This window comes from Crassostrea angulata, chromosome 4 (genome assembly GCF_025612915.1).
Source record: "Crassostrea angulata isolate pt1a10 chromosome 4, ASM2561291v2, whole genome shotgun sequence".
In the NCBI taxonomy this organism is placed as follows: domain Eukaryota; kingdom Metazoa; phylum Mollusca; class Bivalvia; order Ostreida; family Ostreidae; genus Magallana; species Magallana angulata.
Window position 1 is genome coordinate 50,467,404 of NC_069114.1, and position 15,654 is coordinate 50,483,057.

The 15,654-nt window shown below is 34.8% G+C and overlaps 1 protein-coding gene across 1 annotated transcript in view; it reads left to right on the plus strand.

Annotated features, from left to right (window-relative positions):
- The window catches only part of LOC128179637 (tyrosine-protein kinase RYK-like), a 33,214-nt gene extending 17,765 nt beyond the window's left edge, over nucleotides 1-15,449 (plus strand). Inside the window, exons 4-14 of the mRNA XM_052847139.1 lie at nucleotides 3,310-3,444; nucleotides 3,858-4,001; nucleotides 4,446-4,602; nucleotides 7,416-7,510; nucleotides 7,611-7,733; nucleotides 8,473-8,571; nucleotides 10,027-10,229; nucleotides 10,788-10,897; nucleotides 11,590-11,749; nucleotides 12,055-12,191; nucleotides 12,415-15,449. Of these exons, the coding sequence (XP_052703099.1) occupies nucleotides 3,310-3,444; nucleotides 3,858-4,001; nucleotides 4,446-4,602; nucleotides 7,416-7,510; nucleotides 7,611-7,733; nucleotides 8,473-8,571; nucleotides 10,027-10,229; nucleotides 10,788-10,897; nucleotides 11,590-11,749; nucleotides 12,055-12,191; nucleotides 12,415-12,526 (1,475 nt within the window). The 3' untranslated portion in view covers nucleotides 12,527-15,449. The remainder of the gene's footprint in view (nucleotides 1-3,309; nucleotides 3,445-3,857; nucleotides 4,002-4,445; nucleotides 4,603-7,415; nucleotides 7,511-7,610; nucleotides 7,734-8,472; nucleotides 8,572-10,026; nucleotides 10,230-10,787; nucleotides 10,898-11,589; nucleotides 11,750-12,054; nucleotides 12,192-12,414) is intronic.
- Nucleotides 15,450-15,654: the final 205 nt, after the last annotated feature.

The window sequence follows — 15,654 nt, forward strand, 5'->3', positions numbered from 1 at the left end:
CAGTTTAATTTGATAAAATGGCACATTTGACAGAGCTTAATATCACACTTTGTTGGAGTGTTGAGATGGTTGTAAGCCATAGTGGAGCCCTTGCTAGATAATGAAATCAAAAACTGTGCACATTGCTGTGGAATTAACTTGATTTAAAAACACCTTTCCCCCTCATCCCAGAACGATATGTCTCTGTTTTCTCTCAGAAAGTGTTCCCTGCTCCAGGTCTCAATTTAATAAACATTTTTTAAACAAGACGGTCTGATATAAACCTATGAACTGTGAAGTTTTTGCATACATGGTATAATATTGGGATATTGCAGATGTTTGTTTTTTTATGAATAAAGCTTGATGGTTCTTTGATGATGTAAAATGGTTTATTTTGATGCAGATAAGGAACTAGTTATGTTGAATCATAACTGTTGATTCAGAAAACAAAAGATGCACATGACTCTAACAAAGTTTTGTTTTTGGATCTTTGAGAGCATCTGCAACTATATTTCATAGAAACAATACACACTTTATTTAGACAATGATAGGGATGAAAATACACACTGTATTTATACAGTGATAGGGATGACCAATGATACACACTTTATTTAGACAGTGATAGGGATGACCAATGATACACACTTTATTTAGACAGTGATAGGGATTACCAATGATACACACTTTATTTAGACAGTGATAGGGATGACCAATGATACACACTTTATTTAGACAGTGATAGGGATGACCAATGATACACACTGTATTTAGACAGTGATAGGGATGACCAATGATACACACTTTATTTAGACAGTGATAGGGATGACCAATGATACACACTGTATTTAGACAGTGATAGGGATGACCTACGATACACACTGTATTTAGACAGACAGTGATAGGGATGACCAATGATACACACTGTATTTAGACAGTGATAGGGATGACCAATGATACACACTTTATTTAGACAGTGATAGGGATGACCAATGATACACACTGTATTTAGACAGTGATAGGGATGACCTACGATACACACTGTATTTAGACAGTGATAGGGATGACCAATGATACACACTTTAAGACAGTGATAGGGATGACCAATGATACACACTTTATTTAGACATTGATAGGGATGACCAACGATACACACTTTATTTAGACAGTGATAGGGATGACCAATGATACACACTTTATTTAGACAGTGATAGGGATGACCAATGATACACACTGTATTTAGACAGTGATATGGATGACCAATGATACACACTTTATTTAGACAGTGATAGGGATGACCAATGATACACACTTTATTTAGACAGCGATAGGGATGACCAACGATACACACTGTATTTAGACAGTGATATGGATGACCAATGATACACACTTTAAGACAGTGATAGGGATGACCAACGATACACACTTTATTTAGACAGTGATAGGAATGACCAACGATACACACTTTATTTAGACAGCGATAGGGATGACCAACGATACACACTTTATTTAGACAGTGATAGGGATGACCAACGATACACACTTTATTTAGACAGTGATAGGGATGACCAATGATACACACTTTATTTAGACAGTGATAGGGATGACCAATGATACACACTGTATTTAGACAGTGATAGGGATGACCAATGATACACACTTTATTTAGACAGTGATAGGGATGACCAATGATACACACTTTATTTAGACAGCGATAGGGATGACCAACGATACACACTGTATTTAGACAGTGATATGGATGACCAATGATACACACTTTAAGACAGTGATAGGGATGACCAACGATACACACTTTATTTAGACAGTGATAGGAATGACCAACGATACACACTTTATTTAGACAGCGATAGGGATGACCAACGATACACACTTTATTTAGACAGTGATAGGGATGACCAACGATACACACTTTATTTAGACAGTGATAGGGATGACCAACGATACACACTGTATTTAGACAGTGATATGGATGACCAATGATACACACTTTAAGACAGTGATAGGGATGACCAACGATACACACTTTATTTAGACAGTGATAGGAATGACCAACGATACACACTTTATTTAGACAGCGATAGGGATGACCAACGATACACACTTTATTTAGACAGTGATAGGGATGACCAACGATACACACTTTATTTAGACAGTGATAGGGATGACCAACGATACACTCTGTATTTATACAGTGATAGGGATGACCAATGATACACACTTTAAGACAGTGATAGGGATGACCAACGATACCCACTTTATTTAGACAGTGATAGGGATGACCAACGATACACACTGTATTTAGACAGTGATATGGATGACTAACGATACACACTTTATGTAGATAGTGATAGGAATGACCAACGATACACACTGTATTTAGACAGTGATAGGGATGACCAACGATACACACTGTATTTAGACAGTGATAGGGATGACCAACGATACACTCTGTATTTAGACAATGATAGGGATGACCAACAATACACACTGTATTTAGACAGTGATAGGGATGACCAACGATACACTCTGTATTTAGACAGTGATAGGGATGACCAATGATACACACTTTAAGACAGTGATAGGGATGACCAACGATACCCACTTTATTAAGACAGTGATAGGGATGACCAACAATACACACTGTATTTAGACAGTGATAGGGATGACCAACAATACACAATGTATTTAGACAGTGATAGGGATGACCAACGATACACTCTGTATTTAGACAGTGATATGGATGACCAACGATACCCACTTTATTTAGACAGTGATAGGGATGACCAACGATACACTCATTAAGACAGTGATAGGGATGACCAACGATACACACTGTATTTAGACAGTGATAGGGATGACCAATGATACACACTTTAAGACAGTGATAGGGATGACCAACCATACTCACATTAAGACAGTGATAGGGATGACCAACGATACACACTGTATTAAGACAGTGATAGAGATGACCAACGATACACACTGTATTTAGACAGTGATAGGGATGACCAACGATACACACATTAAGACAGTGATACGGATGACCAATGATACACACTTTAAGACAGTGATAGGGATGACCAACGATACACACATTAAGACAGTGATAGGGATGACCAACGATACACACATTAAGACAGTAATAGGGATGACCAACGATACACACTTTAAGACAGTGATAGGGATGACCAACGATTCACACTGTATTTAGACAGTGATAGCGATGACCATCGATACACACTTTAAGACAGTGATAGGGATGATCAGTATGCAGTCAGTGTTGGTGCAGTCAGTGTTTCTGTGTTTTTACAGTCTTCAGCATCACCTTCCCCTGTACAGGAAACATCTCGGCCGATGTAGAGGTGGTCATCCAGATGAACATCAGTATTTTCTCAGCTTCCAATATATCAGTCCTCAATTTCAAACGCAAGAAAACATGTCTTATGGGTAAGTTAAATAAAATAATCCATCCCCATGTCACTAAGAAACATTATATTTTTGAAATACCAGTAAATAAATTTTTAAAGATCTGAAATATTTATCATGCACTTTTTCTCTCACATGGCTGGATAATATGAAATACTATATACAGGGCAATTGTTTGCCCTCACTTTATTTTAGCCATTTCTGTTGTTTTTCACAGTGGACCCATTTTAAAATGGCACTATCAATTGAAAATTGTAAATTACTAGTACTGTCCTTTAATAAGCACAGCCAATTGAAAACAATTAATCAAGACAAAATATTAGACACTTGTGATTGGGTGAAAATTACGTTGTATGCAATTACACTGGTTATTTTGAAACAATTAAATGTGTTAATTTTTTTTAAATATATTATGTTGTTGATGTGATTGACAGACAGTAGATACCAGAAGACGCTGAGGAACAAGTTGTACTACAACAAGGTTCAGACGCAGCCCTCAAACCCCACCAACTCGATGAAAAACATCAACCGCCTCATCAACTCCATTAATCTGACCCAGAACCACATCACGATGGACGGTAAGTAGACTGAGGGTGGGATAGCTTGGGATAGTGCTCTTCGCCTGCCCCCACCCTAATCTGGTCAGCAAAGCTATACTGAAGGACACCACAGGTTTTATTTATAAACATTATTTACTTACTCTTCTAAAATATTCCAGGCTTTTCTATGGCCCTCATTAAATTCAAGTATACACTTCAAAGGATTAAAATAAGTTAATTCTAAGCTATGTCTTTAGTTGGAAAGTGAGACAGTCATTATCAATCTTAGCAAATAGGTTGGTAAAGTTTGGTCAAACCAACAATTCTTAATTTTCTTTACAAAATCAACACACCAGAGAAGCCTTTTAACATGAGTTGGATTTGTTTGTTGGTGTCTGTCCTGTATTTTCAAACATTGACAATATATTTTAGTAGTTCTAAACAGTATTGGTGCAGGCTTTGATGTCTGTCCTGTATTTTCAGATGCAACCACCACTGTTAAGATGTCTACCCGGATATTCTACATCACGGTCGGTTGTGCCTGTGCTGTCATCATCCTGATAGCGGTGGCCGTGGCCATCTACTACCTCAATACTCAGAAAGGGGCCAACAGGGGCTACTCAGAGAGAATCAAATACTAGTGAGTATTAACAGAGAGAGAGAGAGAGAGAGAGAGAGAGAGGGGGGGGAAGGGTATTCCAAATTTATGAGATGAACCTTTAGAGGGTTTTCTTATTTCTGTTTTGTAACCCCAACTTCAAAAAATATAGAATTATCATGCTTACAGGTCGTGCAATGTAATTTTATTATGCCTTTTGTCGAAGTTCAAAATGGAAATTGTGTACAAAATATATAATTACAGTTTGCTTTTACACATCAGCAGTAACTAGTATTTTTTTTTTTCACTACAATGTTTTGGAATCTTTCTTGTTGAAATTAAAGATTGAATGTGTTAAAAAAGACTTTTTCTGTCTTTTGGCATAATACTTATACCGGTACAAGTAATGAAAAAGTATTCATATTGATACAACTAAGAAATTATAAGTGATTCTATACATTGTATTTGTTTTTATCCCAAAAGTCTATAGGAAACTAATTTCCCCCTGTCTGAACACATTGACCTGGTTACTATAAATAGATGAGCATGAACTAGAAAAAAACTAAATTACTTTTAGCTGAGAGATCACACAGGAGAATTGGCTGTATTAATCGTTTAATTAAGAGGAAATTAACTGAAATCTTGAAACAATCCTTTAATTCTTGGTTTGTAACTCCACTTAGTGCCCCGCATCAAAGTCTGAATCTTCCTGGCCCTACTAGGCCTGAAGTAGCTCTTCCTGCATCCTCATCAATAGACCTGGAGCAGTGGAGCCATTATTTGTATTGTTTGCTCTAAATAGTAAAAACAAAACATCCATTAAAGCATTAGTCACTGACATGACATTTTCATTTTGAATTTGAGTCGTTGTTAGACATGGTTAGTGTGTTAGAACAATATGGCTGTTATGATTACAGTAATCACTGCACTAAAACAAAACGCTCCAGAGCAAGTCTTAACGTGTCAGTGACTGGGGGGAAAATGGAGTGTTATGTAATAATAAAGATCCCAGTGTAGGAGATTGGAGACACACAGCCAACAAATAGCGTTGTCAATGTTTTCAATGATGTCCGCCGTGACAGTTATTTCCCCAACTAGTCAGATAAAGCCGGCTAATTAGGCTCCTCACATCGGCAGCTTGCAGAGCGGGTGATAGAATTATCAGCAACTGACAAAATGACATGGAAATGCATGTGACAGGAACATATTATGGATTACCACATTTCGAAACAGTAGATAAAATTAATGTTGAAGTTTAGCCACCCACCATAGTTTATTTACATCGGACTATGCACTATTTATCAAGTGCATTTACGCTGACATAAACACTTGTGAATTGATAGTCGCGCTAAGGGGAGGAAATATTGCACAACTCTCCTCAAGGACCCGATACGTTTCTCTTTGTACGTTAATGACTACTTAACAGATTACTTACCAGAAGGTGTTTTTTTTGAGATTGAAATGTGCTCACATTCTATCAAGATCATAATTTAGATAGTCCCTACTAGACAAGAGATTGCTAACACAGAAAGCATTTCTCTTCAGACCTGTAGTGATGGTGTCAGCAAGCAGCTTATGTGGTGTACTTGAAAAAAACCTTGAATTATTTTGTAATGGGGAAATATTAATATTGAATAAAATGAGCATTAGCTTGTAGGTTCTTTGTAGTATTCTGCAAATACAAAGTTTATAAAAGCAAGCAAATTGAAATGGCTATTACACTAATGTTTGTCTGGAAAATATTGTCTGAGAGCCATGACCATCAAAACAATAGTGCATTAGGCATATACTGTATAACAGTTTCACTGAAATATCCAGTAAATATAACGGTTACACTGAAATATACAGTAAATATAAAGGTTACACTGAAATATCCAGTTTATATAACGGTTACACTGAAATATCCAGTATATATAACAGTTACACTGAAATATCCAGTATATATAACGGTTGCACTGAAATATCCAGTAAATATAAAGGTTACACTGAAATATCCAGTATATATAACGGTTACACTGAAATATCCAGTATATATAACGGCCGGCGCACCGTTACACTGAAATATCCAGTAAATATAAAGGTTACACTGAAATATCCAGTATATATAACGGTTACACTGAAATATCCAGTATATATAACAGTTACACTGAAATATCCAGTATATATAACGGTTACACTGAAATATACAGTAAATATAAAGGTTACACTGAAATATCCAGTATATATTACGGTTACACTGAAATATCCAGTATATATAACGGTTACACTGAAATATCCAGAATATACAAAGGTTACATTGAAATATCCAGTATATATAACAGTTACAGTAAATATTCTGATCAGGCACATTCAGTAGATAATAGTTAACAGGCACATTCAGTTTAAAATAGTTACACTAAATATTCCCATCAGGCACATTCAATATATAATAGATACACTAACTATTCTCACAGGCACATTCAGTATATAATAGTTACTTTTAAAGACTATGCATTAGGCATATACTGTATTTAACAGTTACACTATATTCTGACTAGGCACATTCAATATATAACAGTTACAGTTAATATTCTCATCAGAAACATTCAGTATATAATAGTTACACTAAATATTCTCATCAGGCACATTCAGTTTATAGCAGTTGCACTCAATATTCTCATCAAACATATACTGCATGTAAAAGTCTTTAGTATGAAGAAAAATTATAGGTATTGGCCATGACTTATGTGTATTGTTTGTATAATCGGTATTATGGTACACTAATTTTATTGACTATAATACAATGACATTTTTTTTACTGTACACTGATTTTGTTGACTATAATACACTGATTTTTATACTATTCTGTTTGCCAGTGACAGCACCAGCTCCCAGCAGCTGACCAAACAACAGAGTCAGACCTTTCTGCGATCTGAGACTCCAGTAGACAACAGTTACAAAGGATCCAGCGGTACGACTTGTACAATTCTCTTAAAATTTGATAAAATAGTGTATCAGGTGTGATTTAATGTAGAACAATAGGTATATAGTATGTATACTTATACTTACAGTGAGGAACTACTCCTGTGGGCCATCCCCTATTCCCGAATGTTTTCCCCCGGACCCGCGGGAAATACTTCAGGAGATGGCCATAGATCACTGTAGGATAGCCCTGGGAGAATTACAGATGGAGGGTAAGCCTGTCAAAGCAACAGCTTTCTTCTTTTGATCAATGGAGGAGTAAGATGTTAACATTAGTATGTCAGTACAGTAAAACACGGTTATAACGAACACGGAATGGATTTTCATTCCCTGTTACTTTGTGAACTGTTGTAAACTTGAGGTATTTAACGAGTTATGCTTGTAATGAAGTAAAATCTCCCTGGCTTTCATTATAGACATGTTTCACTGTATAGATTGTAGACAAATAAAAAGCTCTATATAAAGCTTATATACTGTAGATTGGCAAATAATCACAATGGTTTTAATTTCACTATATTCGCGATTTAATATTTTCCTGCGAAATTAAACCCATCGTGAATAGTATCATTAGTTTTTATCAACGTTTCAATGCTTATATTCTGACCATTTGATTTTTAAGCAGCGTGAAATTAAAACCATCGCGGTTGGTACTTTAATAGAAATCGTGAAATTTTAACTTTGTGGAATTAAAACGACTTACAGTAATTTGTTTTTAGATTATGGTGTACTTTGTTTTAAGCAAATTAGACTTTTAATAGTACAAATAATTGAAAATAAAATGGGAAATTTGATAATTAAAAAAAAAAAATTAAGCAATTGAATCTTTATATGAAAATTACTCTTAAACTTTAATAAATGGTAGTTTTAGCTAGAATTTTAAAGTTCCATCAATGTATGGCTGTTATTCACTTCTAGATTAAAATACCTCTCAATTTGATCTGTTCTATGTAGGAACCTTTGGGAGGATATACCAGGGGACTCTACTGAGTGAGCATGAGAGTGAGACAGAGTTAGGGGCTGACCAGGGCATCACTGTCAAAACCGTCTCAGGTAGGGGCTTCACATCTTCACTCATCGTCTGTCAGAACTTGTTAACTTGTACAGATAGGAACAATTTGTTTGAATGAGCAGATCCTTTACATGTCATTATTTATGTAGCTAACAATTATGTTATTATACATGTAACTGACCAATCATGTGTAATGATATATACAGTTGACCAATCATGTTATTGTTTATGTAAAAGACAATCGTGTACATGACCAATCACATGTTATTATACCGTATATCAGGTTTTTTCTGTGTCATTTTTTTCCCGCGAATTAGAACCTTTACTAGTATATAAAATTTACAAATATTCATTATTTCAAAGTCAAAGTGATAAATATTTTATGTACGATTATTTTAACCTGTTAAGTAAATGACAGTAACATCTAAATTTTAACTCTTAATTTTAATGGAAAATTCAGACAATGAAACAATTTGCACCAATTTCTGAAATGTGAAATGATTACTGATAACTATTTTCAAAGATACAACAATGATAGATCAGTAGATCATGTAGCGTTTCATATACTGTAAACGTACTACATTTGTCTGTGTATTCTACCATAAATCTCCGACAAGGATTTTCGGAGACAGCCGAGCGTCGAGTTGAACGAGACCATATTGAACTCTGGCGTAGGAATACATACGACTACAAAAAATATTGAAATTGTTCATACCATTTAATATCTGACTATTTACAAGGTATTTTCATATCTAAAGCATTGTTTCATTGAAAAACAATGCTTTAGCATACATTACATCGAATTTATAAATTATTTTCAAGAACTAAGTCTTGTCAGCAGCAATGATCGATTTGTGCTGAGGTCCAAACACTGTTTCACTTTCGGTTTGTCTGAGTAACTGCATAGGAGAGTTGATTAAAATCAACTCCCAAAAAAAGAATTTGACCCAAATTGTGACCATGCCCCTTTAATTAGCTTGTCAATTGATTATCAAATAAATAATGATGCTAACTACCTGTTAGCTGAACACAGTTTACGGTACATTTATTTACCTATTTGTTTTATAAGCAGATAGATAACTCTATAACAAGACCAAAACTTTGTATTAAATTTAAGCTGAAACTGTCGCAAACAAAACTGAAATTGGTTACACATGGAAAAAACCTAATATACTGGTATGTAACTGACCAATCACATCTTATTATATACTTGTATGTACCAGTAACTGACCAATCACATTTTATTATATACTGGTATGTAACTGACCAATCACATTTTATTATATACTGGTATGTAACTGACCAATCACATTTTATTATACAGTGGTATGTAACTGACCAATCACATTTTATTATACACTGGTATGTATCTGACCAATCACATTTTATTATATACTGGTATGTAACTGACCAATCACTTGTTAATACCGGTATATACATAACTGACCAATCACATATTAATGTATCTAACTGACCAATCACCTGCCTCATTACAGAGCAGACAAGGCCGGACCAGGTGCACCTGTTCCTGACGGAGAGCTGTATGATGCTGGGACTCATCCACCAGAACATTTACCCTGTCATCGGCGCCTGCATCAACTCCACCCTGCCTCCCTTTGTCATCTACCCACACTCCTCCGAGGGAAACCTTAAAAAGTTCCTCCTCAAATGCAGGGTCTCAGAGACTGGCTCACATTACGTAAGTTTGAACTTGAGTTTCACACAAGTCCACTTAAGTATTAGAGGAAGGCTCATATATAATTTTAAATTGAAATTTATAGAAGCTCAGATTTAGTAAATCAACATAGATGGGCTCACATAATGTAAGATTAAACTCAAGTTTCACACAAGTCAGTATTTGTAACTTTATCAATTCAAATTTCACACAAGTCAACTTAATATCACACAACCTCTGTTTGTGAAAGTTACATTATGCCAGAAAATGAGTGTGTTTGGTCTCAGGCACAATTGCAATGGACCAAAGGCTGCCACTTGGAGTAATTTTGTTGCCTTATTGAAAAGGGGAGTAACTCAAGTTTTCAATTTTATTATAAAAAAAAAAGGACATTGAGTTATTCCCCTATGCAAAACTGCAATGTAATTTAAAAATAAAATACCTGCCTACTTGATTATATTCTGATATTTTTGGGCTGAGACCCCACCCCCACCCTCCTCCCCAAAGTTGTTTTTTTTTTCCTTTTGACCAAATGCTGAATTGCTTTTATTTGATTCTCTTGTTTGTTTTCTTTCATTGCAGTCATTATCTACACAACAGCTGGTTTATCTGGCCATACAGATTGTAAAAGCTGTCCAGTTCCTTCACAGAAAGAAGATACTTCATAAAGACATAGCCACCAGGAACTGTGTGTAAGTCTCCCATGATATTATAATCAACATAAGTCAACAATCAAAACATCAAGTCATTCCTCGAAAACAAGACCAAGTCTCTCTCTTGTCATTATAATCAACATAAGTTAAATATCAAGTCATTCCTCGTAAACATGACAAACAAAAAAATATTTCTTTGTGAAAAATCCACACTACTGATTCATTCACACAAGTAATTCTTTCTTTTTGAAAAAAATCAGGTCACTTTTTTAATTCTTTGATATCAAGTCACAGTATTAAGTCTTACCTAGTGAACAAATCAGAATACTTTTTCAGTTCTTGTGAACAACACCATTAAATCTTTCCAAGTGAACAAGTCACACTACCAATAGCCATAACATGTGAACAATTAAAAAATCTAAGTTGTTCTCTGTGAACAAGTCACAAACCGTACTTAAAAATTTTGGTGAACAAGTCAAACCATCGAGTAATTTCTTCTTAACAAGTCAATTATGAAATTATTCCCAACTGCAGACTTTATTTTTAATTTTTAAGTGCAAGAAATGTTTTTATGGTATGTGTACTTGGTAAAATAGTTTGTTGAGAATTCACATTAAAAGAAAAAGTGTGATAGAAAATAGATTTAATTCAAGAATTTCAGATGAACAACTTGATTGATGAAATACTAATTAAAGTAGTTATTACAATTGTTTGACTCTCATTTTTTGTAGCATAGACAATGACTTGCTGTTGAAGCTGACAGACAACTCTCTGTCTCGGGACCTATTCCCCGCAGACTACCACTGTCTAGGGGACAATGAGAATCGACCAGTCAAGTGGTTGGCACTGGAGGCACTGGTCGAAAGACGATTCTCCCTGGCCAGTGACGCGGTAAGGGTGCTCAGAATGAACCTTTAGAAGGCTCCCTGAGATCTTTGAACAAATGCTCACTCTCAACAGCTTGTAGACAGGGCATTCTGAGTTCTATAGATCAACACTATTTGTCTTCAATAATTCTCTGCATCTAAAAACATGCACACCTTGTACATTTTTTCCTTTCTCTTTTGACTCAAAAGAAGAGTGCAATTCTTTTTAAAAAATTTACTCCCAAAATTACACAGTGGATGAAGTCAATGAAAAAGTGACATGTTCTCTTCTCTATATAGTTATAAGAAATTAAGCCACTATAATTTCAGTGGTCATTTGGTGTTACCCTTTGGGAATTGATGTCACTAGCCCAGCAGCCTTACTCAGAGGTAGATTGCTTTGAAATGGCAGCATATTTACGGGAGGGATACAGGATAGCACACCCAATCAACTGCCCTGATGAACTGTACGTAACCAATAAGCATTCATATTTTTTATTTCAATCCAGCTGTGTTAATAGATGGCAAAGGGTTATTAGAAACAACGATCTGGAAAGAAATGTTCAAGGACTTGCTTGCTTGATTCTTCCAAATGATTTTTTAAACTATTCTCTAAGACTGTGTTAGCAGAGAATGGCTCATCAGATATGCATAAGATTTGATATGAAGGAACTTTTTTGCTCTTTGCAGGTACAGTATGATGTCTGGTTGTTGGTCCAAAAATCCAGATGAGAGACCAAAGTTTTCACAACTCCTAGTGTACCTACAGAACTTTTATGAAGCCCTGGGTCAATACATCTGACCGCAGTGTTTACACCCAATCCAAAGAAACAGCAGTGTGTCCATAGGAATAACTCTCTAATTCCTTGAATCTGTTTAAGTATTCCTCAGTTGATTGATTAGATTTTTAACACACTTGATTTGAGAAGTATAGTTTGTCAATGGATTGTACTGTGGGCCAATGAGATTCGTTGATTTCTCGCTATAGACCAATCAACAATAAGTCGGTCAGGTTCATTCCTATGCGATTCAATCAAGGAGAATGAATGGTACTATGGACAAATTCTGAAGGCTGTATTAAAACTATCTAGCAGTATTTATATAAATAATCCAATCTAATGGAATTCTATGTAACTAAGATTGTCCAGTCAAGCAGGTTCTAGTTGGACATGGCAGACTGACTAATTGTGCTGGCCAATCAGATGGTTGATTATAGATACAAACCAATCAAACAGATTGATGTTTAATATCCTTCAGTCAAGTGGTTTTATAATACGGGCCAATCGGGCAGGTTGCAATAAACAGAGATCTTTGTTCTCACAGAAAGCTCAACAGAGAGACATTATTTAAGGGTTAAGCTTCTCCATAAGGGGAGACTACTCTATGCCAGTATCTTATGTCTGCAATAGCTTTATAATTCATGGTGTATTTACTCACAGATTATGTTGATGTTTTGTGATCATGGTGATATGCATGTGTATATCATTTTTACAAAACAAAATCATTTGATGCTTTCTTTTTCATTGATGAAAAGTTTTTGAAATTCAGTGATTTGTTAGAGAGTTCTATTAATTTAAATGTAATGAAAGTTCTATATATTGACTACAGAAGAAGTTATATTTGTGACTGTGTGCTATTTAAAGAGATGTGGGAATGTTTATTATAGATGTATGTTAATGTATATATATGTATGTCTGTATACAACTGAATCATGTGTAAAGTGCTAATTCTTCAACTTTTTAGTTTAACTTTGAAAGTTAAACGTGTATGGTTTTCCACTGTAACAATAAGTCATATGACTGTCCATAAAATCTATGTCATGTCATCCAATGTGCAAGGAGGCATAATGTAGCAGCACTGATGAATTGATACTGGTGCCAAAAAGGAGTTATATCTGACCGTCAGCTCAAACTTGACTGTCATGTATTGATGTTTTATAAACTAAATGTACATATATATGTATGTATGCAAATCTTTATATTTTTTCCTTAAGGCAAAGCCTGTTATATTTATTTAGAAAAGTAATGAGTTGATTACAAATTACATTGCAAGCTTTATTTAGCACATGGTCTCACAAAGAGAAATGAAGGGGACACAACGTTGTATTTTGTTTCCGTCCGTTATATTTGTTTACTCGTTCCTGCTTGTTTAAGACTTTGTGTCATGCAAAATGTACAAGACAGCATGGATGATATCGTGGACAAAGAATAGTTTGTCATGTATTGGGTTATACAATGATACTGTCAGTAGAGTCAGAAATTTATTGTACACATTTTATGAGAATGTCTTTGGTTCAGGTACTGTAAATTCCTAATTAAACGCGCGGAATTAATATCCGCGTAAAATCGCGAGAAGCCCGTCTCGCAAATTTTAAAATCTCGCTTTTAATTTTCAAACATATGTAAACTACATAAAACTATGATAAAATTTTGACATTCGCGATTTAATGTTCTCGCGATTTGATGGAAAACCTATGAATCGCAGAATTAAGTACTCGCGTAAAATAAGGAATCTACAGTACCCTTATACCTGCTTCAGTTCTACAGGTAATCAGTTCTACAGGTAATCAGTTCTACAGGTAGTCAGTTCTACTGGTAGTCAGATAGGAGTCAAGTGAAGTCGTACCCAAAGCGAATCATACTCAAACAGACTAATAATCCATTGGTCCAGTGGTAAACAATGATACTTGGGTTGTAAATGTAAAAGATAATCTGTTAAGGTAAGGCTTTGATATAATTACAATAATTAAGAAATTATGAGATAAATGATTATAGAATTTTTGATAATGTTATGTCATCTCCTACAGGTTTGCCAAAGAGGTCCCATTGATAGAAAATTTTTGTTTACATGCATTCTTTAAAAAAGCGATTATTTGGACTGACAAATTTATAAATACTTCTCACTCTTTGAAAGCAGACATAATATTATAATTGAAGTAATTTTTTACTTGACAATTTGAATACAAATCTGTTTTGGTATGAGTCAGTTTTGCTACGAGTTGACTGTAATTCAGGTACAGCTTTCATAAGTTTGGTAACTAAATTGATTACCACAGCATCAAGAATTAAATGTTTAAAATTTTAATTTATACCAGAAGTTGTTAATAGCAGGGTTTTTCTACAGTGCTTTTAAGAATATTTGCAAAAAGTGGGAAATATGATGGTAAGGTTTTCTTTAAATCTATTAACTGCTTCAGAAGTGTCTTTATTTAAAAAAAAAACCCTCTAACATAGCTGTACCAAGAGGGATGGTTGATATCACAACATAAGGGGTAGGGAGAAAATGACATGTACAAAAGTCAGATGGTAAAATTTCAAAGGAGGGAGGGAGAAAATGACATGTATTGAAGACAGATAGTTGGGTAAAACTCCTTACGGGGTAGGGAGAAAACGACATGAACACTGGTGAATCAACATTTTCCTTCGAGTTTTGAAAAGGGGGGTGTTATAATTTGTATTGTGTCAAATGTGGCATTGTCTTCTAGATTTTGACAACTTTACTGATGCCAAACATAGTGTGGAGTATAGTGTGGATGTCTATCATTATTGAATTGCTATGAGTGATTGATTTTATTGTTTTATTTGTACACTGCAAAAACAGGGTGCGAGTAAGTTTGAAGAAATTTTCATATATATTTAATTATTACCAACCATTTATTACTAGAACAACCATTCGTCTGATTACATTTCATTTTCTTAAAAAATAATAAACTTTATTTAAAAACATTGATGCTTTTTTTTTTATTGTTACTTTATTGTCATCAAAGGCTGAGCTCCTTGTCAACATTCAGTTAGCTTTATTTGTTGTTGAGATTTCCTGATCAACTTTTGTGAGGAAGCTGTCTGTCTGTAAAACTTGTGTATTTTTTTACTTCTTCGTGAATCACTTGAACAATTTCAAGCAAACTTGACACTAAACATTTTTCAATGA